The sequence below is a fragment of the Euleptes europaea genome, chromosome 1 (genome assembly GCF_029931775.1).
Source record: "Euleptes europaea isolate rEulEur1 chromosome 1, rEulEur1.hap1, whole genome shotgun sequence".
Classification (NCBI taxonomy): domain Eukaryota; kingdom Metazoa; phylum Chordata; class Lepidosauria; order Squamata; family Sphaerodactylidae; genus Euleptes; species Euleptes europaea.
This window is the reverse complement of record NC_079312.1, coordinates 99,559,489-99,584,532: the sequence shown is the minus strand read 5'-3', so window position 1 is coordinate 99,584,532 and position 25,044 is coordinate 99,559,489. Positions and strand designations below refer to the sequence as shown.

The following is a 25,044-nucleotide window of genomic DNA, read 5'->3' as shown; positions in this document are numbered from 1 at the left end:
TTATCTTCAGATTTGGCCATGGTGAGAATTAGATAGATTGATATTTGATCAATGTGGGGCCAGTATTTGTGTGAGAGAAAGGTTATCTTGAAGAAATTTTACATAAGTGATGGGAATTTCAACTTCTAACAATTGCACTATACTGTAGCTTCCTACCTGATTCACAAATCTGATGACTAGTGCTGAAGGGCTAACTAATCCCTTAACTAGTAGAGAGCTATGGGATTGAGTCATTCCACTGGAGGCTTGAATATATATACACTGGTCTTCAATCAAGACTTTGTACGGAGACTAAATAGCTTCCATATAAAACAGCATAATGTATGACAAAAGCAGCATGCTGTATGACTGGTCACACAATCTTTTCATTTATGTCAGACCCTCACACACACCCCATCTAGCACACTATCAATTTACCTGAATGTTGACAATTGTTCCAAATTTGCTGAAGTGTTCATTCAGCTGGGTAATATTGTTCAGTTCTGGGGGAATTTTACGAACTTCCAGCTTGGTGTTTGTATACTGGTTCTTCTTTGGGAATCCCGGCTTATTCTGATTGTTATTAGCTTGTCTGAAGAAATAAAAACAAGGCTCACATTTTTTTATACAGACAATTTATTGAGATACTTAGGCATTAAAGGAATGCTTACTTCTGCAAAACAGTTTAAGAACTGCCTTGCTGTGTCAAACTACATTCAATTTAATCAAGTGCATACTATCCAGAACAGATAGATGCCCCCAGAGGCTCACAAGCAGGGTAAGATGGAAATACTCACTCTTGCTGGCTGCTACTCAAATAATCCAGTTTTTTTGCCATCATGACAAATAGTTATTGATACACACACTCTTTATAAATTCACGTAATCCTTCTTAAAACCACCTACACCAGTAGTTATAACTGTCTATGGCAATACATTTGGTTGCTGGAAGAATTGCCTCCTTTTGTAATCCTAAACCTATCATCAATTGATTTCATTATAAGCCTGCAAGTTCTAATTATGTGCCATCTTTTTGTCAGTGCATTCACGGCGGTTTAAAAAACTAATAAAAGAAAAGCGATACCAAAAGACAACAAAAAGGGCAAGAGTCCAGTAGCACCTTAAAGACTAACAAAAATATTTTCTGGTAGGGTATGAGCTTTCGTGAAGAAGTGAGCTGTGGCTCACGAAAGCTCATACCCTACCAGAAAATATTTTTGTTAGTCTTTAAGGTGCTACTGGACTCTTGCCCTTTTTGACTACTACAAACAGACTAACACGGCTACCCACTGTGAAAAGACAACAAAACAGTATAGTAGTTTTAGGTCACTGGCAGTTTCTTCAAAACACATTTCCAGAATTCCCTGGTTTGGGCCTCTCTCTTATTTTGCCCTCTGAGCACTTCCATTTTTCAGGAGCTCTCAGGAAAGTGAGGGAGAGTCTGCTCAGTTGGACTCCCAGGTGTTGCTGGTCCCTCCAGAAACATACTGTATGAACTTTTTGTGAATTTAATGTGCCTCAGAAGCAAAATAACAAAGATATCCAGTAAACTGCCTTAAGCCTGGAGAATGGGATGAAATTAAACCTAAATCAAGCCACCAATATCACGGGATGGCTGAGAAAGCTTGTAAGTAAAGCTATGTAGTCACAGTAGTCATGGAGGAACAAGCTGAAAGAATTCATTCTCTGTAACTCTAATATGCATAAATTGTTTCCCATAAAGATACCTCTAAGTGAAATTAAATAATTATCAAACTAAACAAAGTTAATTTCTTTGTATTACTTGCTCACTGACACAAACTCTTACCTTCCAATCCAGGGTTTCTTTGCAGATGGTCCTTCTACAATGTTTGAAACTCGCTTCCTGTTGTCGGGCTCAAGCACCACTCTGGATACATTAGTGCTGTTACTCACTATGCCAACTGGAGGCTCAGTCTGGATGATAATATTAGCAGCTGGAGGAGAAAGCATAAGTGTATTATCTGCAGTGGACTGGCATATTTATAAAATGGCAAAATGAGTAAGAGCAAACTTTTCTGATATACACACACACACACACACACATTTCCCAAAAAACAAGATCTTGTGCAATTATGTGGCCCCATACACAACTCCTGCTCCTTTGAGATCAGAAATCTGCCATGACTTGAGCTACCTTTACTCTTTGCTTCAACGGTTGATACAGCATGGACTCTCTGCCATGGAGGGTGTGCTCCTCAAATCAGGAAGACCGGCAGCCCAGCCTATTTCCTGTGCTCTGGGCAGCAATAAACTGAGAGGCCCAAAGGTGGAAAATTAGCAAAAGGGACCTCTAAGAGCCTCTGCTTTCAATTTTATAAAGCTTTATTCTACGCATAGACAAATACCAAGACCAAGGAAAGGAAGAAGAGAATGCAAATGAAGATAAAAATATATCTTCTGATCTAGCACAACACTAGCAGCATTTCTAGACGTATACCCTTCCTTCTAGCCATTATTTTAGGCCAGGGAGGGGGGCTGAAACCCCAGACAAATTAAACTACCCATATTTGCAAGATCAGAACAGTCAAATTAAGTGCCATTTTAGGACCGGGAGTTTAAGTGGTAGCCTACTCATCCTATTCTTAGAACCGCAAAGTTCGGATCATTAGAAACTTCAATGTAATTGTAGAGCTGTGAATGGCAATTCAACAAACCTCATTTTGTTTGCAAAATGAGGGACAAGTACTCACTAAAAAAGGACTGAGAATGCCAGTATAATAAATTGGGAAGTCTTGTGGTCCAGCAGGTTTTCAGTTTCCATGCTTCCCAGAGAAGCTTGAACTATGGGGACAGACATGCTCTAGCATACTATATTAATGGAGATATGGCTGGAGATGCAGAGCCCCAAAGACTTATTTTATACACCATCGCAGCATTCTTCTAGGATAAGGTCTCAGAAGACATCAGTCTCATGCTGCACTATTACGGCTATGTGGAAAACTAGTAGTAAGTGAGCAGCACTGGCTGCAGTATGATTCCGTTGCCCACCTTTGTCAGATTAAAGATTTGTAGGAAAGAAAAGCATAGTACATAGAAAGCAAGACAAAGACTTTCATTACAACTTTTGTCCATCTTCCAAGAATTATCAAGACGGTAAAGCTGCCTCCTAAAGCGTATGCCTGGTGACAGGAACAAGGAGACAAGATCTCACCTCTTGGATTTGTATCCATCTCACCAGAAGTCAGGCCAATAAGATTTGGACGCTGCATTGGTGTTCTTGAAAAGAACTGTCGATACTGAGATCTACCAGCACTAGTAATACTAGGAGCCTCTGGATTATAGCCGTCTGGTTCGTATGTGTCTATTGTTAGAGAGAAAAAATAGGGGATGAATTTCTGATTAGTTGAAAGTGAGCAATTCTATGCACTTAGGCTAGGGTTTCTGACAAAGCACAGGATTAGAATACATAATTATTTCAAAGTTTCAAGTTCTACTTCAGTAATTTCTGCAGTTCTAGGAAGCGGATGGACTACCTAAATTGTGGATCCAGAAAAAAACTTGTACTGGATATAGCAGTTTTTCAATTTCAGAAAACACTGACTGGCTTCTATGAGCTCTGACACATTCCTGTTGAAAAAACTGAGGTGAGCTTTAAAAAAGAAATTCAAATGAATGCATGCTATGCGAGTCCCTTCACTTCAGCATAAAGACCATAACTCTCCCTTAATATTTCATGTATTACCCAAGAAAGAATATGACTGTGCCAAAGTGCCAACATTAACGGCCTGAAAGAATCTCGAAGTATTTTGGAACATTTCTTATTCAACCAGCAACAGAGAGGCCGGGAAAGAGGAACACTTGTGCCTGAAGAAGAAATTGTCAAACCTCAGGAGGCTAAAAAGGCTATGTTCAAATGCAAAAGTAAGTTAGACACAGTTACACAAGGTTTCTGTGAATGATGCATAGATTCAAATAATTATTCCAACTGCACACTCAACAATGTTTATCCCAACACATATAAATCATTTGTAAGGGAATGCCAAATTATTATATAAACCTGCATAAAAATGAATATATTCAACAAATCATCAGTACACAGGTCATACATCCACGAAAGACTTTTTACCTATGGCCTGGTTTAGGTGCTTACTTAAGATCTGGACTGTGTTCCTGTGGTGGTGGAATGAACACCACAACACTATACTCATAACCTTGTGTGTCATGCAGAGCCCCACACTGAGGACCAAGTTGTCCTATTCATACATCCCTTTTCAAAGGTAATTTTTCCTTTTTAGCCCACTAAATATGATTTAGCCCACTAAATATGCCTCTATCAATGTTATGAGTATGGTGCAGATGACATGCCTGTACCCTCCTTCACAACCTGAGTATGATCTCTAGCCTATGAAAGTGTCTGATGTATTTCCTTATATTTGGTTGTAATTTTCTTTCCTGCTACAAGTTGACTCTTAAAAATAAATTTCTGAAAAACATAAATTTCATGGAAGCTAAAATGTTGAGCTACATCAAGAATTCAACTGGGAACTGGGACAGATATGCAGAACTGTGTGGATTTGCATAATTTATTCTGAGTGCAATTAAATTGATCTTTTCTTTTGGTACAGCATATTTCTTGTGCAAAGTTTTCTGCTTCACTCTGTCCTATATCTTCTTGTAAAACCTATCAGTGGTCTTGGACATGAAATACAGTTGTATTTACATACATGATTTACATATTCCATTACATCCAGTTCTTAAATTTGCATAGTACAGTATTACTGTAATTTTGGGCACTGACTTTGGTTCTCTCCCCATTACCTACTGGGAGACTTGTCTTTGATCTTTTACTTCATGCTAAGGGCCATTTCAGACATGGCAAGTATCCTAAAAAATGCTTTTGAAGAAAAAGGTATTGATAGCAATCTTTATAATATGAAAACATATGATATACTCAATTTAGGGTGTGTACATGGTAGATAATCCTAAATGGATTAATGCTGTATGTATATATAAATAAGGGCATGTCCCTTTAGTACTAGAGATAATATACACAGTTTCCTTTTATCCATTTAGAAATTTATCATGTGTACAATGACTTATGAAAGATGCAAGAAAAATTATGATGTGCAATGTCAACAGTCACACATACTACTCTAACCACGAGTACAAAATTACATTTGCTTACATTCGGATACTGTATATAATAGGTTTTGGGGTAGAGGAGGAGGTAGTCTTGCTCCTACAGGTGCAAGGCTAGGCACCGTAGTTGTACCTGGCTGGTCACGGTTGTTTATCAAACTCGACTGTGACAAAGGTGGCCCTGTAATGAAATAATAAAAACTAAGTCAGGTTTTATACCAGTTTTAGTTCACACAGTAGTGCATACAGGAACCTTACAACAATTTCATGAAAGAATTAAAAATGCCAATCTTAATAGTTTTCAGTTATTTAAAAACAGCACTCAAGAAAAAAAAAGTACTTCCAAAAAGGATAATGGTATACGGTAAGAGTGCTTCCACTGGTGTCCCTCGAACAAACTCAGTGAAATAAACTACATTATTTAAAAGCTCATTTCAGAGTTCCAGGGCTTTAACAGAAAAGGCCCTGCTTCCTCTGGAAACCAGTTTAGCACCATTAAGAGCTGGAATATAAAGCACTGCTTCATTGGCTCATTTTAAATTTCAGGACATTTTATGGGTGAAGGTGCTCCCTCAGACAATGATGGTCAAGATTATTCAGGGATTCTTTTAACTGGATAATTTGTACATCTAATAGATTCTGAATAGTTACATTAAACAAGATTTGGATCTGCATTTCTCACGTTACAAAGAGAAATATTATAATATAACAGTCTGATTAAATCTCACGGAGATACCAAGATGGATAAAGTCCAGGATGAGTAGCACCTATTACTGGAAAGCTCTTGCCTGTCTATCACTTAACAGTATTGAAGGTTAAGATTCTCACATTCAAACAGTCATGGGATCTATTTGATCAGAAATCTCCTTGAATGTAAAATGAGGAAGAACATCAGCCTGGGGAGCCATTCTCAGTCTCATCACATGCTGTGAGAGTGAAAAAAGGGGTAGGATCCGGGCAGCCCATTCCTGAAGGGGAGGCTGAAACTCCTTTGGAGCTAGAGTGGAGGCAAACATGCCAGCCCCCAGGCACGGCCGGCCCCCACCACCAGTGCAGCCATGCCAGCAGGGCTTTCACAGAAGAGAAAGCCTGCACTAGAATGGGGGGAGGGGTCCCCAGGGGTGGAGCTTCCTTTAGGCAGATTCCACAGCCCTTTCGCCCCAGGAATGCCCCCTGCGCCACCCTTGCTGTTTTCAATGGGGCATTTTCTCCCTTTTCACTGTTTTATTTTTTGTAATGCTTTTTTAGGCTCTGTGGCGTCCGGGAAGCCTCGGAGGAGGTGGTGTGGCTCCGCTGCTCCCGACCGCCACAGATCTACCCCCACTTCAGGATTGTGCTCAAAGTTAACAGAATACATTACCCCTGCAGACTAACCCAGAACAAGAGATTGTGGATCTTCTGTTATCCAAGCAAATGGCTTATTCAAAACTTATCTATGTCTTCCCATTCCTTTCTTCCACTGCTGCGAACTTCTCCTATAATTATTTGTTTCCTGTTGTTTGAGGTCCTTTAAAACCCCTTTATAGAAAGCTGTATTCTGGCATCAAAGCAACTCTGCTTTCCTGCCTCCAACTTCCATTTAGTCCTAGGAGTATGCGGAGTTGCCAAACAACCTGACCAAGGCTTCTTCTGTGACAGCACGTTATGTTCAGTACCAAGATCAGAAATAGCAGAAGCAAGACGACTTCACATACTAAGGGAATCACCCCCACTCTCTCTACAAAATGAAATCTCCATGTTCAGTGATAGCTTACCACTGAATCCCATACCACTGAATGCAGTTGGTGGCTTCATACTTTGGGACTTTCTGGAAACATCTAACTGACCTCCGCTGAAAATTGGTCACTGGTCCACATGGAACCTAAGTGTTATCCAACAGGGTTCTTTCCTTTGCTTTTAATTATTCATTTACTCTAATGAATGCCCTAATTTATAACACTGTATATTTTTGGGAGATATAGTCCTAAACTGGACCTCCAGTTTAGCAGAGTTTGTATTTTGGCAAGTCCCCTCCAAAACCAGCAAATAATTCTGAGGCCGAATTTAGGCGTTTCTAATAATTATCAGAATTAGTAGAATTTATGCCTGCAGCTTAGCTCTAAAAATGTTTTCACTGAAATACAGTATTAGTAGTAGATCCTTTCCAAAATGCAATGCTATTGCCTCTTTTTTTTTTACATCTGAAAAGCTGGGCTGTGGCACACACACAAAAATTATAACAATAAATCTTTCAATCTTTAAGGGGGGGCACAAAATTCTTCACTATTTTGCTCTTCTCTGGATTCTGTTTTATTTTGCTCTTCAGTGTAACCCTTTTCTACCATCTCTGTTTTGGAGAGAAGAAAAAAAAGTGACTTTTATTAGTCAAAGGTAAAAAAGAAAGGAAGAAAAAGGTCAAATTTTCCAAGAGGCTACTAGTTCAAATACAGAACCAAATCGAATTTGATCTACCTGCCATGTCACAAAGAAGAACAGAGGATGGAATGCTTTATCACTATACCCCCAACAGCTGTCTGTACCTCTAGAGCCAGTACTGGCGCTGGGCCTATAAACTGAAACAGCAGCTGTTGGCATGCCTCCATCCACCACTATCCCTGTAACCATTCTCTTTTGCAGTTCTCATGTCTGTCTTTACCTTCCCCGAGTGCCATCCTCAGCACGGAGCTTGGATTACAATGTTGCCGATTTAGAGTCTGGCACTGTGCAGGATTCTGCTCCTGATTGCCCGTGTCTCCCACAGAACCTGTTTTTCTTTAACCACAACCTTTAATCTTCCTTATGCTGTCATCTATGATCGATGAATCAGGGATCTCTGTGTGCTCACTTTTCCCCCACCTCTGATTCTGTCATTCAGATGTCCCTTTACCCTAAAAAGTTACCCAGTTCTACACTTAGGGCAGTTTATTCTTATTCCTGGAAGGGGGGGGGGCTTTTAGAAATGACCTGCTGAATCTTACATTGGTTCTCGTAGGTTATCCGGGCTGTGTAACCGTGGTCTTGGTACAGCCCGGATAACCTACGAGAACCAATGAACTCTGACCGTGAAAGCCTTCGACAATATAAGGATCTTACATTTTACAAATTTATTAAAGGCAGTAGCCAAGATCCAAAAATGGATTATGCAATTTGATCTCACCCACTGTACTCATTACTAGTGTATTATCATACTATTGAGAGAGCTTTGGCTGTTCACCAGGTGACAACCCTATCGTTAATGTGTGCAGAATTGCAGCCTTATCAGTACATATATCTTTTGATTCCTACAACTATTTTTCAACAATCCAATTGCCATTTTAACAGCACCCTACATTTAGACAGTACATAATATACAGGCACAGTAACTCTTGTAGACAACTTTATAGAGTGCTATACTTGGGGGAAAAAAACTTACTTGGTATAGGAATTCTGATAGGAGGTGGTGGCCGAGGATGTACTTGCGGTCCTGGCATTCTCATGTTGTGAGCGGGGCCTTGTGAGGGCAGCATCAGCATTCCTGGTGGAGGAAGCCCGGGAGGTGGTGGAGGAAAAGGAATCATGCTTGGCAAAGACACTTCATCTACGACCAGTGGGTCATTTCCATGATCAAATTGGCAGAGGTCACCAAGTACACAAAAACCCCGTTCTGCAAAATAAAGCACAACCATCACTTGTAGTAATAACAATAATAAGCCATCTTGGCTGGAGTATCTTCAAAAGATGTTCTAAATCTGAAGTTTTCTTCTTCTTCTTATACTACATGAGCTAACAAATAATTCTAATCTGAGGGTGAAGTTCAGAATAATCCAAAAAGGCAGTATTCTGTACTGACCTTTCTGCAGACTGGTACTAATTCCAGTGTATACAATCTTGCTAATTAGCATCAACTATAATACTCTGCATGGTACTGATACTGTCTATACCACTTTAGACCAAGGTAAGTATTAGCATTAAGTTACCTTGTGCCAAACACCTGCTTTTTAACAAAGGAAGTCTGTGAAAGTGCACAACAGTTTAAATTTAAATAAATTAAGAAGGTAAGAGGGAAGGAATCAAACTGCAGTAATGCAAACTAGCTCTCCCACAGCATGGCACAAGGCAGGGTTGGGGAATAGCTGAACATTTGACTCCCCCAGCGTTATCTAAATTAGATATTAAACCTTATTCAGCATGACTGATAATAAAGATAATAAAGATATGTGCCATATTTATGAGCAAACATTTACTCTTGTTAGGATGAAAAACTAACCCTAATCTAAAACCAGACCAAAAAAGCCGCACTCCCATAAAAATTGAAGTATTATTTATAAACAAAACAAGCATGGTATATCCATCAAAGTATCATTTGTATTATTAACTGGCAGTACAAGAATGGCATGAAAAGGTGTTAAAAGGGAAATACCCACATGAGACTAGAGACTGAAGGACCACCAGGAGGAAACAGAAGTTAGACTTACCATCATAATCTCGACAACGCCTTTTTGGTGGAGCATTTCTGCCAAACGAGTTAGAAGAATGATTGTTGTAGTAATTTGACCAGCTTTCTGTTGTGTTTTCAGGATGGTGAGCAGGTGCAATCACAGTAACAGCACTGGGAATACACTGTGCACCAGAGGAATACTGCTCAGTAGAGTTAGCAAGAGACAATGATACTGGGTTATATGAGCTTTCCATGTCACTCCTTTCACTCTTGAATTTGGCTCTCTCTCTGTGCTCTGTTAAAAACAAAAACAAATTAGGTACGTTTCTATGCTCTTTCCGCATTTTTCACATTTTTTCTAAGACAACTGCACATAACAGGAACACCACGTATGTCAGCTTGGTATATTAAAAAGTCTAAGCTCTGACTGGTTAATTTTGTTGAAAGGCTTGAACTTGGCTAACTTGGCTAACTCTTAAAATAAAATGCTAACACTCCACTTGTTACTCACTCCAACTAAACCATCTTCTTTAAAAAAAAATTGATTTTCTTTTTGTACATAATTTCAATGAACAGATTTCCCCCTCAAAGCTTGCTGCACAGGTAAATACTTACGAAGGCCTGAGAGTCTTAAAAAAAAAATCCATTGGTAAATAGAAACCAGAAACCTCTTCCCTGCTAAAAGAACACAGCAATTTATACCACTGGTCTCTACCAGCAGGAAAAGTATAATAGAAGGTTCAGTTATCGCAGAATACTCCTGAGAACAAATTAAAAGAGAGAGACAGAGACAGACAGACAGAAGTCCCCTGACTAGCTTACTCTGCAGAACACAGGGCTAAATTGGCTTTAATGAAGTCAGAAATCTTTAGTTCTCCAAATCAATTCCAGTACCATGCTAAAGTCGTTAAGAGATCTAGTTGATGAAAGACTTCTCTTAAAAAAACAAACAAGATTTATGCAGGGTTCCCCCCAACAGCTTTTAAATCAGTTACTATGAAACTGGGATCAGAAATTCTTCAGCCATAATATGCTGGCAACTCACCAATATTTCTGTTTGTATCCCGCTCTTTGTTTGCATCCTGGTCTTTGCTTCTACCTCTGCTGCGACTCCGGCTTCGACTCAATCCTCTGCTTTTACTGCGGCTCTTACTTCTTCCTCTTCGCCAATCATATTTGTCTCTGTACATGTCATTCCGGTCATAGTATCTATCATAGTCTCTCCATTTGCCATCATCTCTTTTTCTTTCTCTTGCTCTGTTCAAAAAGAAGGAAAGAAAAGAAAAATGGATTTCTATAATGCAACAAATTTAAAATACATGTGATTTGCCCTTGCAGTGTCAAAACCAACAGCCAAGATAGAACACAAGACCGTTCATGCAAAAATCTAAAAAATTTTGTATACTAAACATAGATCCAGCCTGGAAAATTACTGAAACCAGAATGGAAATAAATAGAATAAAATTAATCTGGACACAAGCCTGACAGGCATACTAGTCCTAAAGCCACCACACTCCCAAAGGGTGCTTAATGACACATGAAAACCAACCATGTTAATTTTTGTTGGCACAGCTAGAAAACTACCTTAAATACCTGGCTTTCAACATCAAACTCTGAAGCATCAGAAACAACATTTTAAGTGACATTCACTAGAAGGCCAAATAAATGCAACTCAGTAATGGTGAGTTAAGTTGGTACTTTTCTTGACTAATCCTGAAGTACAAGAAGTTATTTAGGATGAATTTTTTTTTACAAATCTCAGGGGCAGTGTAAAAGGCTCTTTTGGTGAGGGGACGTGGCAAAATAACAACAGGGTGGCAGAAGGATTCACACAGCCATTATATGTAATTTGAAAAGCTTCTCCACAAAACTATGAGTACCAGACACTTGCACTTGCTATTCCAAAGAGTGATCACGGTTGGAATGAAGAAGTTACTTTCAGTTCTCATGAACCTTCAGGTGGGGCGGAAGGAGTTAAAGAAGGAGTTTGCATTCAGTCCAGGTACTCTCTGGCCATCCCCTCCATTCCAGATCAGCATTGTGAAGAGCTTTTCAAAGAAACCCTGACAGCATTTAGTACGTCACAGCTATATTATAGAATTCCCCACTGAACAAGATCCTCCAAGCAACTTCCTTATGCACCTTTCAGTGACAGGCCTAAGCAATTTCATGTGGCTACTGTTCTCTACTAATAGTATCACTCATCTTGTTCTTAATAATATGCATGGTTTGCATGCTGAATTCTATTATTTTGTATGATTATGCATTGATTTAAAATGACTGAACACAACAAAAAAAGGACCAAAAATAAATCAGTCAAGACTGCACATTCCTGGAACTACTCTATCAAAGGAACAGAGCAGTTGCAAAGTACGGGAATTTCTCCCCCATTTTCCACGCCAGGTAACAGCCATTTGCTCCTCTGTGCCAAGCAGATCCACATGGGGAAATTATTTCCGCAATAACATTCTTCTTAAAGGAACAGACAAAAACAAACAGCAACAATGTGTAATCAGAATACAAAAAAGAGGGTACACATTATTAAATAACACTAACCTTTGTTCATTAATATCCAAACGGTTTTTCTGTGGGCTAGTATATTTCTTCTTTTTGCCTTCTCGCTCTTCTTCAAAAGATTCCTGAAACGTCTAAGGACAAAACAGCAAATCATTATCTCCTACCAGTTCTCCCTTACAAAAATACAGAAAAAAGGCTGTGGACACTTCACCTAATAGACACTTAAATTCACAAGCAGAAGGAATGCAATAAAAATTAGAGCAGTAGTCTTCAGACTATGGGCTAGGACACCTCAACTGGGTCATAAATACCTATAGAATTGCTACCTCTCTTGCAGCCTTTTGGAAGGCCCTGCTGCTAGCATGCATACACAGTAAGCAGGGGTACCCTCTCTCCTTGATTCTATTTTCACACATGCTGAGAGGAGTCACAGGATGCCAAGGTGAAGTCTTACAGTGGTGGAAAGGATTCTTCCATGGCTCCAACCTTTGGCTTGTTCCTCACTGGGACATACCTCCTGGTAGTCAAAAAGGGCAAGAGTCCAGTAGCACCTTAAAGACTAACAAAAATATTTTCTGGTAGGGTATGAGCTTTCGTGAGCCACAGCTCACTTCTTCAGATGAAGAAGTGAGCTGTGGCTCACGAAAGCTCATACCCTACCAGAAAATATTTTTGTTAGTCTTTAAGGTGCTACTGGACTCTTGCCCTTTTTGACTACTGCAAACAGACTAACACGGCTACCCACTGTGAAATACCTCCTGGTGTTTAACTTGTACTTCCTGTCCATGGATCTCTTATTCTAGTGACCACAATGACACCCATTAGGTCATAACTCAAGCCATCCTCTTCCAGTCACATGGAATTGATGTCGCATGACTTCCTATCATTTGATTGAAGCTCTGTAAGCAGGACTGTCACCTATTCTTTGTGTGGGCTCAAATATGTAGAAGTGTGTACTCCATGCAGTCACTGGCCAAGCCCAGATCAGCTTCACTTTGAATATGGAATTATGTTGGGTATCTTCAGAACCTTTTCAAACCATGGTATGCCTGTTATTTCTGTTGACACTGAATATGGAATTAGAGAGTGCACATCTTGCAATAAGACAGTATTCTTCTTAAGAGGTTTTCTCAAATATGAAAAAGTAGAAGTCAGTCTTTGAAAAGCATACTAAACATTACAGTGGATTTTTTTCTTAATTTGCATCTTTATTTTTTCCTCATTTAACAATCTATCACATTTTGAAACTCTGCAACTACGTGAGCTAAACCTGTTCTATCAATCACAGCTACTTCGCTACGGCATACCTAACTGAACAATTCTGGATTGTACCCATGGGCCAGTGCAAACCTAGTCTGTCAAGGGTGGAGAATTTGCACAATTCAGAGATACAGCAGTTATAGATCTGCACTGGCCCTGTTCCTTTAGGACCAACACTGCTGCCACTCTTGCAGTAGACTTTTTAAAATCAAGGCTAGCATTCTAATTCTCATCTAGCAACTGTTCACAGCCAAACGAAAAATGCCCCCCACACAGTGCACAGCTTCCCTAGCTTCTGAACTAAACAAACTGGCTTTTAAACAGTTTTTTTAAAAAAAATAACAAAGCATGTTTTTGTGGGTTATTAGCCCCTATAAGCACAAAAGTTGCAGTCACTCATAGCAGGTCTGTAGAGAATGCATTACAGTAATTTAGTTTTGCATTCTCAAAGCCATTAACTTTCATCACATAATGCAAGTCATATCTGTTCATAATCATTGTGAAAGGAAGACAGCAAAACAGTGACAAAGGATACTGAATAAGTCTACAGAAAGTCCAAAAGGTTGTTCTAAACATACCGGAAGTATTCCTCAATTAATCATTTTATAATAAAGGAAAACATTCAGAACTAGAATAAAAACTCCCGTTTAATGTTACAGGATATACATGCCTATGAGATGGGGGTGGGGTAGAACTGCATGAAGCAAAGATATCATCTCTCATTTGACCTTATCTAAGTATAGCAAAGTTCTTTACAAGTAATGTGTTCATCACTTAAACCAGGCCAGTCCATCTGAAGCTAAGAGATACTATGCTACAGTCCTTTACCCCAGTATACTTACTCCCTGACTAACAGCCACTGTGCTCTGCACTGTATAATCTTAAAAAGAGGACCCTATCCTGAGATGCTAACAACCAGAATAAGAGGTAAGGAAAAGTGAGCAGCAAGTCTGCGCCTTTTTTGCCACTGTAAAACGAAGTGACATTTCATGACGCAGAGGTCAGTGTCTGAGACTCAGATCTGAGAGACTAGGTTCAGACCCCCACTCTGACATGGAAGCTTGGTGTGTGACCTCAGATTAGTAACTATATCTCAGTCTAACCTACCTAACAGGATTGTTTCACAGGTAAGAGGAAAAGCAACAATGTAAGATACCTAGGCTCCTAATTGGGCAGAAAAGTGGGGTATAAGTATTTAAATAAAGATTACATAGTGAGATACAAAATATTACTGTTCCCCAGTGCAATCTGTCTCCATAGCACTATTCCAATCCTTGAGATTGTTATTAAATAACTTAATTTGGATTTTTTCCTTACATCACGTAAAAGGACTGAGAGTTAAAACATTTAAAGACAACCCACACAGTATACATTATATGCTGTAACACACTTTCAGTACCAGTTGAAACCCTGGTAATTGAAACACCACACAAACAGAAACATATACCAGCATATGGAAGAATTTCAGGCTTGAGTGAGTCCATCTAGGGAGGACTGTAATTGACAGAAAGCCAAGCTTATAACTAAGGGGTTTTAGTGTCTGCTCAGAGCCAGAAGACTTTTTAAATTTATGTTGTTGTAGACTATTTTACTTTATGCTGCTTTTATGTCTTTGCACGTCTTTGAGTTTTGGGGCTTCATTGTATTAGTTGTGAACTAGTGGAATATAAATTATCTAAATAAATAAATGAATGGTAATATGCCCCCCAATGACTTTTCCATTCACAATTTCCTAAATTTTACATTTTTATAACTAACTACAGAATCAACTCTACACTTTGGTTTCTGGAGCAGGGACTGAATAACTGCATATCTGAAGCCACACAGCAAGTCAGCCTCCTTTTTTAGCGGCACATATAATACCTGCCAACAAGGGACCTAGCTTTAGCCACTTACCTTTGTTCATTCAAGATGAATATGAGCCCTATCAACAACCTAGTCTACAAGCACACATTGACCCCCACAGTAAAGAATGCTAACAAATGGATTCAAATAAGAACAAGAATGGCCCACTTTGCTTAATATTTAAAAAATGTATGGTCAAGCTGGCCCCCAGATAAGTTATTTTGTTGCTCAAATATGTCTTAAACAGGGGTTTAATTAGCCTAAGTAACATATTCATAAAAGTAACTTTTCTTTCTTCAGTTTCTTTGCTTGCTTTAATATCCAATGGGGAAACATATTAAATACATATAAAGGCAGGTTCTCTCCCAAGCAGGATACAGAGAAATTTTAATATTACCTCTTCTTTGATTTCTTCTTTTCCTTGTCCTGCAGGCTTAGATTCTGGTTTTGCTGGTTCATTGGGAGATAGGTAATCCTTGGTGTACAAGCTCTCAAACAGTTTATCGACAAACCCTGATGTTTCTGGCACAAAAAGCATGCAAAAAAGATCATTCAAGAATGAAAATATGAAAATTTGGAAAGAAAACTGGAGGAAACACTTTCCTGTCCTCAGGGCATTTTGGCAGTTTTTCACTTGAAAAACTGAAAGTTTTGGAAGCAAATGAACATCACTTACAAAATACTTGTATTATATAAAGATGATTAAACTATTTTCAACTCAGAGTACAAAATATTGTTTTAAACTGCCTTTTTAAACTGCTCTTTTACTGCCTCAAAATGTTTTCTAACAACTATGTAAGATTGGTTCTTGTAGGTTATCCGGGCTGTGTGACCGTGGCCTTGGTATTTTCTTTCCTGACGTTTCGCCAGCAGCTGTGGCAGGCATCTTCAGAGGAGTAACACTGAAGGACAGTGTCTCTCAGTGTCAAGTGTGAAGGAAGAGTAATATATTGTCAGAAAGGGGTTGGGTTTGAGCTGAATCATTGTCCTGCAAAAAGTATCAAAGGTAATGTGCTAATCATTGTCCTGTAAGTATCAAGATAATGTGCTAATGAGGGTATGTTAATATGGAACCACTGTATCCTGAAGTGATCTGTTAATGTGTGAAATCCAAAGCTAATCCGCATGGCTATTGTGGACTGTAGTCTTTGTTAGTCTGGAGGTTTTCTTCCCATTGTTAAACACAACTTCTATTATATTTACTTAGCTTAACAACATGGAACTCTTCAGTAGGGTACTGCTACCTCAAAATTTAACTTCATATCCAGATTTATTAACGGCACTTGATGTTGTGATCTGTTCGGCTGAAGGCAGATGCTAATTTCCCCCTGTACGAAAGAGGGATCAAAACTTGCTTTCCCAGTTGACAAAACTAAGACATCCTTAAGTACCTTAAGGTGCACCAGCTTGCTGCTTCAGCTGGAACACTGGATGTATTTGCAATTATTGTTTGAGTAAAGCTCACAGTACAATTTTGTGTATAAAGTTATACAGAAGTGAATTCTATCTCAGATGAGCAGAGCTGCACTAGACTAAAGTTATTGTTTCTACTTCCCCACTCCCACCTGCTATGGACTACCAAGAACAGTGTGAGGGTGAAGTGGCGGTATGCAATTGGAAAGCGAAATTACAGTGGCTTCTCTAAGAGGCAAGTGAAGGCAATGTTGTTTATATTCTTAAAGTAGTATGGTTTAGGATCTGACAAGAATGATTACATATTCTTCCATTTTCGCACAAACTGCATTTTTTCAAAGGAAAAAATGGCTTTCTTCAATATTTTCAGAAACTCCTTCACTAATTTATAATGGCCCCAACTTCCTTATTTTATAGTAAACACAGTCTTGGATACAGAGAACAGAGCTATTTGTTCCATGTGAGTGAAGAAGTTTGTGCTTGCTATTCTCAAATGTAAGTCCGATGCCACATGGCAAAGCGTCTTTGGATATTGTGGGTCATTCCAAAAGCAGTTTGTGATATGACATGGCAACCTGCCATTCCTAGGAAGTGCTCCCAAGATCTTGAGTATGATTCAAGTATCTCTTTGCTTCCCAGCCACATTCTCACGTGCACTAAGAAATCATTTTTCTGTATACAGTGTGATTAACCAATATCTGTAAACTGTAACTGTAAATAAGCTACAAAGATGGAACCACACTAAAGCTTGAAAAATACTCCACATCATAACTTTCTGCACAATTTTTCCTGGAGCAAGTATTATTGCTTAAGGCAGTAATCTTACATCATTAATGTATAGATTTCCTCCCAACTTCTCCAAAAATATACAAATATGTTCACTTCCAATTAGTTCTGCGGATTATCAGTGCAATTTACCCCCCCAGTAATTTCCCTATGAACATAAGAATGTCTGATCTGATATAGTTTACTAACTAGCTAAAAAGGCAAAACTAATCCAATTTGATACTTACAGCCCATTCCTGACCTCCAAGGATGAAAGTCCTTTGGAGGCCAGGAAGGGGCTGCGCCAGCGTTTGGGCCCCCTGCGCCGGCATTACTTATGCCATCCAGGATGGGCCGGACGCTGATGGGGAGGCCTGGATGCTGTGAAAGCGCTGCCCAGGGACGCTGCCTGGGCCTTCCACCGGACTGCAACATAAATACTAGAGGTAAATATTCTTCAAATTAAGACCAGGTCAGAAGGTATGTATTACTACTAAAAAAAAAAGCCAAGTAGTGTTTTGTTCTGTGCCACAATAAGAGTTAACCTGTAAATTACCACAGCACTTTTTGTTTTACTGCTGCCATACATTAGCATAGTTGCTCCCCAGGGCATTTATAACTGCCTCCTCACTGCTTTGGTTTCTAAGTTTAACTATCTGTGATGTATAAAAACCTGATCTTTCACACTCCTATACCTGTAGTTAAGTTTCCTTGAGTGTAGTACAGTCATTTTGTAGCGAAAAAAGCTTTTATATATTTGGCATGCTACAATTCATCTGCATACCTAGATTTCTAATTTACCATATTAACAAATTGCTGCCATGAACAAACTAGCACACAATACCTTTTTGTAGAAAGACATCTAGCTGATCAGCACAGAAAGCCTTCAGCTCCTTCTCTGGCTTGTCTTTCTTGACCAACGCCACAACATAGTTAGCCAAGGCTGAAGGGTCAGCATCACATCTAAGAAAGAAGTTAGTTTTATTAACATGTTACTTAGGTGTCTCTAATTGATTTTGGTAAAACATACTTCTAAATGTGTGTGCTTACCATCAAAACCTAAGAACTGGCATACATTTTATGTTATTTTACTTCATTTATGGTTCGCCTTCCTTGCTGAGACTGAAGGCAGGTTACAAAATACAGAAAACAGTTCAACCAAATAGCACAGAATATCCAATAAACATTGGTTCTTGTAGATTATCCGGGCTGATTATCCGGGCTGTGTAACCGTGGTCTTGGTATTTTCTTTCCTGACGTTTCGCCAGCAGCTGTGGCAGGAATCTTCAGAGGAGTAACACTGAAGGACAGTGTCTCTCAGTGTCAAGGAAGAGTAATATATTGTCAGAAAGGGGTTGGGTTTGAGCTGAATCATTGTCCTGCAAAAACTAACAAAGGTAATGTGCTAATCATTGTCCTGTAAGTATCAAGATAATGTGCTAATGAGGGTGTGGTACGTTAATATGGAACCACTGTATCCTGAAGTGATCTGTTAATGTGTGAAATCCAAAGCTAATCTGCATGGCTATTGTGGACTGTAGTCTTTGTTAGTCTGGAGGTTTTCAAGACAGGAAGCCAAGCCTTATTCATTCTTAAACTCTCTTCTTTTCTGTTAAAGTTGTGCTGATGTTTATGAATTTCAATGGCTTCTCTGTGCAATCTGACAAAATAGTTGGTAGTATTGTCCAGTCTTTCAGTGTCTTGGAATAAGACCCTGTGTCCTGTTTGTGTCAGTCCATGTTCAGCCACTGCTGATTTCTCAGGTTGGCCCAGTCTGCAGTATCTTTCATGTTCTTTTATCCTTGTTTGTATGCTGCGTTTTGTTGTCCCGATGTAAACTTGTCCACAGCTGCAAGGTATACGATATACTCGGGCAGAGGTGAGGGGGTCTCTTTTGTCTTTTGCTGATCGTAGCATTTGTTGTATTTTCTTGGTGGGTTTAAACACTGTTTGTAGGTTATGTTTTTTCAAAAGTTTCTCCATCCTATCAGTGACTCCTTTAATAAATGGCAAGAATACCTTTCCTATGGGAGACTGTTTTTCCTGAGTTTTCTGATTTTTGTTTGGTTTAATGGCCCTTCTGATTTCATTCTTGGAATAGCCGTTTGGTAGCAGTGCGTGATTTAGATGATTAGTTTCTTCCTTGAGAAACTGTGGTTCACAGATCCGTCTTGCACGGTCCATTAATGTTTTGATTATTCCTCTTTTCTGTCGGGGGTGGTGGTTGGAGTTTTTGTGTAAGTAGCGATCTGTGTGAGTTGGTTTCCGGTAGACCTTGTGACCTAACTGAAAGTTTGTTTTACGGATGACAAGGGTACCAAGAAATGGGAGTTTACCCTCAATTTCCTTTTCCATGGTAAACTGAATGTTTGGATGGATATTATTAAGATGGTTTAGAAAGTCCATTAATTTTTCTTCACCATGGCTCCAAATAGTAAATGTGTCATCTACGAACCTGAACCAGACTGTAGGTTTGTAAGGTGCCGATTCTAATGCTGTCTTTTCAAAATATTCCATGTAAAAGTTTGCTATTACTTGACTGAGTGGACTTCCCATAGCTACTCCATCAATCTGTTCATAAAATTCTTTATCCCATAGGAAATAACTTGTTGTCAGACAATGGTGAAATAAGGCTGTTATATCTTCTGGAAAAATCTGGTTAATCAATGAGATTGTGTCTTTTACTGGAACCTTGGTAAAGCGGGATACAACATCAAAACTGACTAATATATCCTGTGGATTGAGTCTCAACGGACTGATTTTGTTGATGAAGTGAGTTGAGTCTTTGATGTAAGAAGTGGTTTTTTCAATGTGGTCCTGTAGGAGGGTGGTCAAATATCTAGCTAATTCATATGTTGGGGAACCAATGGCGCTCACGATGGGTCGGAGTGGGACGGAATCCTTATGAATTTTAGGTACTCCATATAATTGTGGTGGTTGTGCTTCTGTCTTGTATAATTTTCTGTGTGTGTCCGGATGAAGAGTGGAATTCTTGATCAGTATGCTAGTTTTCCTGGTAATTTTGCAAGTTGGATCTCGTTTTAGTTTTTTGTATGTGGCAGGGTCCAGACGTTCCTCCTCTGAAGATACCTGCCACAGCTGCTGGCGAAACGTCAGGAAAGAAAATACCAAGACCACGGTTACACAGCCCGGATAACCTACAAGAACCAATGAACTCTGACCGTGAAAGCCTTCGACAATATTTTATCCAATAAACAGTCCAATAGGTCTAAGATTACAGAATTGGAAGACTACGCCAAAAAATAAGTTAGAAGTAGACTAAAACCTTACAGTCAAATGACTGGATGATGAAATTCAGCATCTCTAACCCCACTGCTTCTTGGCTCTTGTGGCCTCCTTAGCTTTTCAGTCCTCTATCTATTTTATTCCTACTTATTTGGCAGCCCTGTCCTTCATCAGCCTCTCTAATACCACCCACCCAATAGCATACAGCCTCTCTGATTAGCTCTTTCTTGTTCCAGTTCTTAAATTCCTCTGTTCTTTTCCTCAAACGTTCTTCTTCACCTATTCCCCATTCAGCCAATTCATTTAATACCCTTACTACTATGATAGAATGACAAAATTTAGACACCAAGATTATATCTGATTGATTTCAATCCTTTAGCAAGATCAGATCATTCAGCTATTCTTTACAGAAAGTTATTCTTGAAAGCTCCTAAGAACAGCCATCTTCAAAAGATACTTGAAAGTAACATAGGACCCAAAATGCTTCAAGGTAATCCAGAATGACACTTCTGATAATATAAGGCAAACAGTCTAAGCTGCTCTCTTGTTCCAGTTTACAAAGTACTAACCCTGGTCTACTGGAGAACCACTGCCAGTGAGAAGACACAGTAATTGGCAATTGCCACATTCAGTTTAAGAACCAATACTGTGATTCAATATACAACAGTTTCCTACTTTAAGCACGCATACATTATGCTTCAGTGAACCTTGTATTTACTGTTTTACTGAAAACTCAGTTTGACTCGTCCTAAAAGCAAAAATTGAAAACACGTACATGCACCTCCCGCAACATGCATATAATGATCAAAAAGTAAGTTTCAGCAAGACCCTAACTATAATTTTTGAAAAATCAGTTTTAGCCCAATGTCCTGCTGTATAGAGTCTAACCACATATTTTTGCCCTATGACTGCTATGCACAATTAAATACACTATAAAGTAGTTGGGAACTTGGTTAGTTGTGGCAGTGCCCTGCAATTATGCAGTGTCAAAATTATTCAGATGTTTGGGGGTGACGTTTTCCCAACTATAATTTTAATATAGCATTTATATGCTGCTGCATTGTTGAATGATAAATTAGCATTGTGGAGGATATGTAATGCACACTAAAGCCAACAACATACACAAAGACTGAATAATCAGCACTTGAATTATCTTTAAAGAACTGTGCAGACATTTATAAAATTTTCCACAACTCTATGTGAAAGAAAAATACACATTAAAATCCACGAATGAGATGGAAACATGGCTATTTGTGCATATACATACAATTCAGGATCGCTTTTTCCTCAGGGAACTCACTTCATTTTGCCATAAAAGTATTGGTAGAAAAACTAATTCACTGAACTCAGAATCTAATCGAAAGCAAGTGGAATATTAATTTCATCAGGGTCAGGGGGACAGTTTAACAATCCAAATGCAAGAATTTAGGAATCAGGATAATGTAAGGATCCTGTCCATAATTTCTAAGCATCACTGTGTTGGATTTAAAATGGCAAGGGGTAAGAACATTTAAATGACAGCTTGACAGATCAGATTAATTTACAAACTCCAGCTGCAAGGATATATGCAAATTAGTGTGAAATAATGACAGCAATACAGCCATAACATAATTCTATGCCTGATCATACTATACAGTCATTCAAGAACCTGATCCCTTCATTAACTTTGAAAACTACCAAAAGAGAAAACTAGAATGTAAATAGCTATTCTGGATCAGACCAACAGGTATCCTAGTCCTGCATCCTGCTTCACACAGTGGCCAATAAGATGACACCAGAAGGTCTACAAGCAAGGAACAGAGGCTACAGTCTTTTGCTGCTATTATCCCCAGGATTAATATAGGCACTGGGCATCTTCCTGATCATTATCAGCAATTGTCAACAGGGCCAAAATCTGTGGACCAGAGTTTTCCTGGAGATAGGCTGCCAGGGGGAGAGAAGGAGGAAAAGCTAAGGGGGGGTGGGCAAATAAAGGTAGGTTGGCTGGTGGGTGGGAAGGAAAGAGCAAAACGGGAGAAGCTATAGGGGCTTTCAGGGAAGGGAAAATAGTGGGGGGAAAGGAAAATGAGATGCCCCCCAAAGTCCTTATGGGCTTGTATATTCTAATTCTCAACCCAGCCAGATCTGAGAATACTTACATCCAGTGACTGGAGCCCAGAATGGACAAGACAGATATTTCTACAAACGTGAAAAATACTCCTGGTTTGCAGAAAAATCTGAAATCTTAAGATAAAAAAATGGGGAGGTTAAAAAACCCAGTATGATAAAAGGAGTACCAGTAGCTTTAAGAAACAGATACCCTCAGTGGCCATTGCTAGGCGACCACAGCATTCCAGGTCTGGTTTCTGACAGTAAAAGCAGGACCGGGGCTGTTTTGGCTTTTGAGGGAAGACTCATTGGAGCCAACAGCAGTCACCAGGTGACTTGCTACTAACTGGTATGACTGGCATGACTGACCTAGGCCTGGCTGTTTGCTACTGTTCAACAGCAGCCACCTTACAAAAGCCATGTGGTGTAGTGGCTAGAGCTTTAGGCTAGGGTCTAGGAGACCCAGGTTCATGCCAACTCACGAAGTGACCTTGGGCCGGTTACATACCTTCAGCCTAACCTACCTCACAGGGCTGCTGTGAAGATAAAAAGGAGAAGAGGAGAATGCTGTAAGCTGCTTTGGTCTGTGGAGAAACATGTGATATAAATGAAGTAAATAAATAATAAATATAGCTGAAGATGGGAGAAAGATAAAGGTAGGTTGGTGAATGGCTGAGAAGGAAAGAAAGAGGCAAGGAAAAGGGAGATGATACGAAGGTTGTTATGCGAAGGGAGAGAGAAAATAGTGTGGGGGCAGGGATACAGGGGAAGGTGAGGTACACCCCTCAAGTCCATACAGGTTTCTTACCATGCAAGTGGGCCTAGTCCAGTGGCTGGCACCACACATCTGGACCATAGTTTTCCCAGGTACAGGGGGAGGGAAAACTGAAGATGGGGAGGCAGATAAAGGCAGACTGGCTGTTGGGTGAGAAGGAAGCCAGAAAAAGAGACAGACTATGGAAGCTTTCAGGGGAGGGAAAGAGAGCAAGATGTGAAAATGAGATACCCCCCCACAAGACCTCGCGTGTCCCCTGGTTGTCCAAAACAATTTGAGAGGCACTTTCTTATGCATGGGCAGAAGCAGGGACTGGCAGGGTACTAGCCTAGGAGCAGCTGGTTTAAGAGTCCACTGAAATCATGCCCTAGAAGCCCCTGCACCTTCCAAGGAGACTCAAAGCGCACCCTTGAAGACTGCGCAAGGGTTCATCAAGGAGCAGACAAGGCGCCAGAACCGGGCCTCACCAAAACCTGCTGCAGGGCTGACAAAACCCTGAAGCTCAGAACGGCTCAACAACACAGACTGCACACTAGCCCCTGAACGCTTCACAGTCTCCTTCTGCTTACCACCAGCCCTGATGCTAGGGAGGAGCGCACAGAAAAAGCGAGGGGGGGGGGCAGCGCTTTGCCCCTCCGACAGAATCCCAGCAGCGGGGGCAAGAGCAGCCCGAACATTTGCACTTCCCAGCAGAAGTTCTGCAGAGCAGCTTCCCGGCTAACGACACCCGACAAGTCGTTGTGTGTTATTAAACAATCCGTCACTCGGCGGAGCGAGGAGGCGGCGCGGAGCCCCACAAAGAAGGGGGGAGGAGGGGGGGAGGAGGGGGGGGAGAGCGTCGGCGCTCCGGAAAAGCGCACGGGAGCCCTCTGTCCCCCGGACCTCAACTCTGGCCTCTGTCGTTCCCCTCGCACCCCCTTCTCCTTCCCTAGTGACCAAGCCAGGCTCCGGACGGCCCAATGCAGAGCAGCCATTGCCGCCACCCCCCCACGTCGCTCCACAAACCCCCCCCCCGACCTTCCAGGCGCAACCACTCCTCAAGCGCGCCTTCCTCCCCACAGAGCCCAAGGACCCCCCCCCCGCACCCGCGACTCCAACCGCCCCTCCTCACTGGTTGAGCCCCCCATGCGCGGCCCTTCCCCCCTTCCCCTCAGGGGCTGGCCCCTCACCCCTCGCCTCACCCGCGAGCGCCGTCCCCCCCGCCCAACCCCCCGCACTCACATTGGCTCCAGCAACTTGGCCAGCCACGACTTGAGCGCGTCCACGTTCTCTATGATCATGGTGATGGGCGCTGCAACGGCTACACCGCGGGCCGCATCGCCCCGTCGCGCCGCCGCCGCCGAGTTGCCCGTGACCGGCCACAGCCCCCGCCCCTCCCCCCCTCTCTCCGGCCGAGCGTAGGCCTCGACTCGGACCAGGAACTAGCCAACCGAAGGCGCGACCGAACCTGCTGGGTGCCGGAGAGGGGGGGGGCGGGCACCCGGTCTGCGGCGGAGCCAATCGCACGGCAGGGCCCTTTCGACACCCCAGCCAATCAGAAGCCGCTGAGAGTAAGGCTCGGGGGTCACGGGTAAGAAGGCCGCAGCAAGCTTGGTGGAGTCAGCTTCCGTGAAAGGCGTGTGGTGCGGCGGCGAAGCGGAGGGTTCGGGGAGAGTTGACGG

The 25,044-nt window shown here is 40.9% G+C and overlaps 1 protein-coding gene across 1 annotated transcript in view; it reads right to left on the bottom strand.

The window, feature by feature from the left end:
• Positions 1-24,708, bottom strand: part of RBM27 (RNA binding motif protein 27) — a 45,914-nt gene extending 21,206 nt beyond the window's left edge. The window contains exons 1-11 of the mRNA XM_056862875.1: positions 24,605-24,708; positions 18,119-18,237; positions 15,494-15,618; positions 12,031-12,122; positions 10,520-10,731; positions 9,512-9,769; positions 8,470-8,700; positions 5,125-5,259; positions 3,151-3,300; positions 1,786-1,933; positions 418-571 (exon numbers count right to left, since the gene is read on the bottom strand). Of these exons, the coding sequence (XP_056718853.1) occupies positions 418-571; positions 1,786-1,933; positions 3,151-3,300; positions 5,125-5,259; positions 8,470-8,700; positions 9,512-9,769; positions 10,520-10,731; positions 12,031-12,122; positions 15,494-15,618; positions 18,119-18,237; positions 24,605-24,663 (1,683 nt within the window). The 5' untranslated portion in view covers positions 24,664-24,708. The remainder of the gene's footprint in view (positions 1-417; positions 572-1,785; positions 1,934-3,150; positions 3,301-5,124; positions 5,260-8,469; positions 8,701-9,511; positions 9,770-10,519; positions 10,732-12,030; positions 12,123-15,493; positions 15,619-18,118; positions 18,238-24,604) is intronic.
• Between the last annotated feature and the right edge of the window lie 336 nt (positions 24,709-25,044).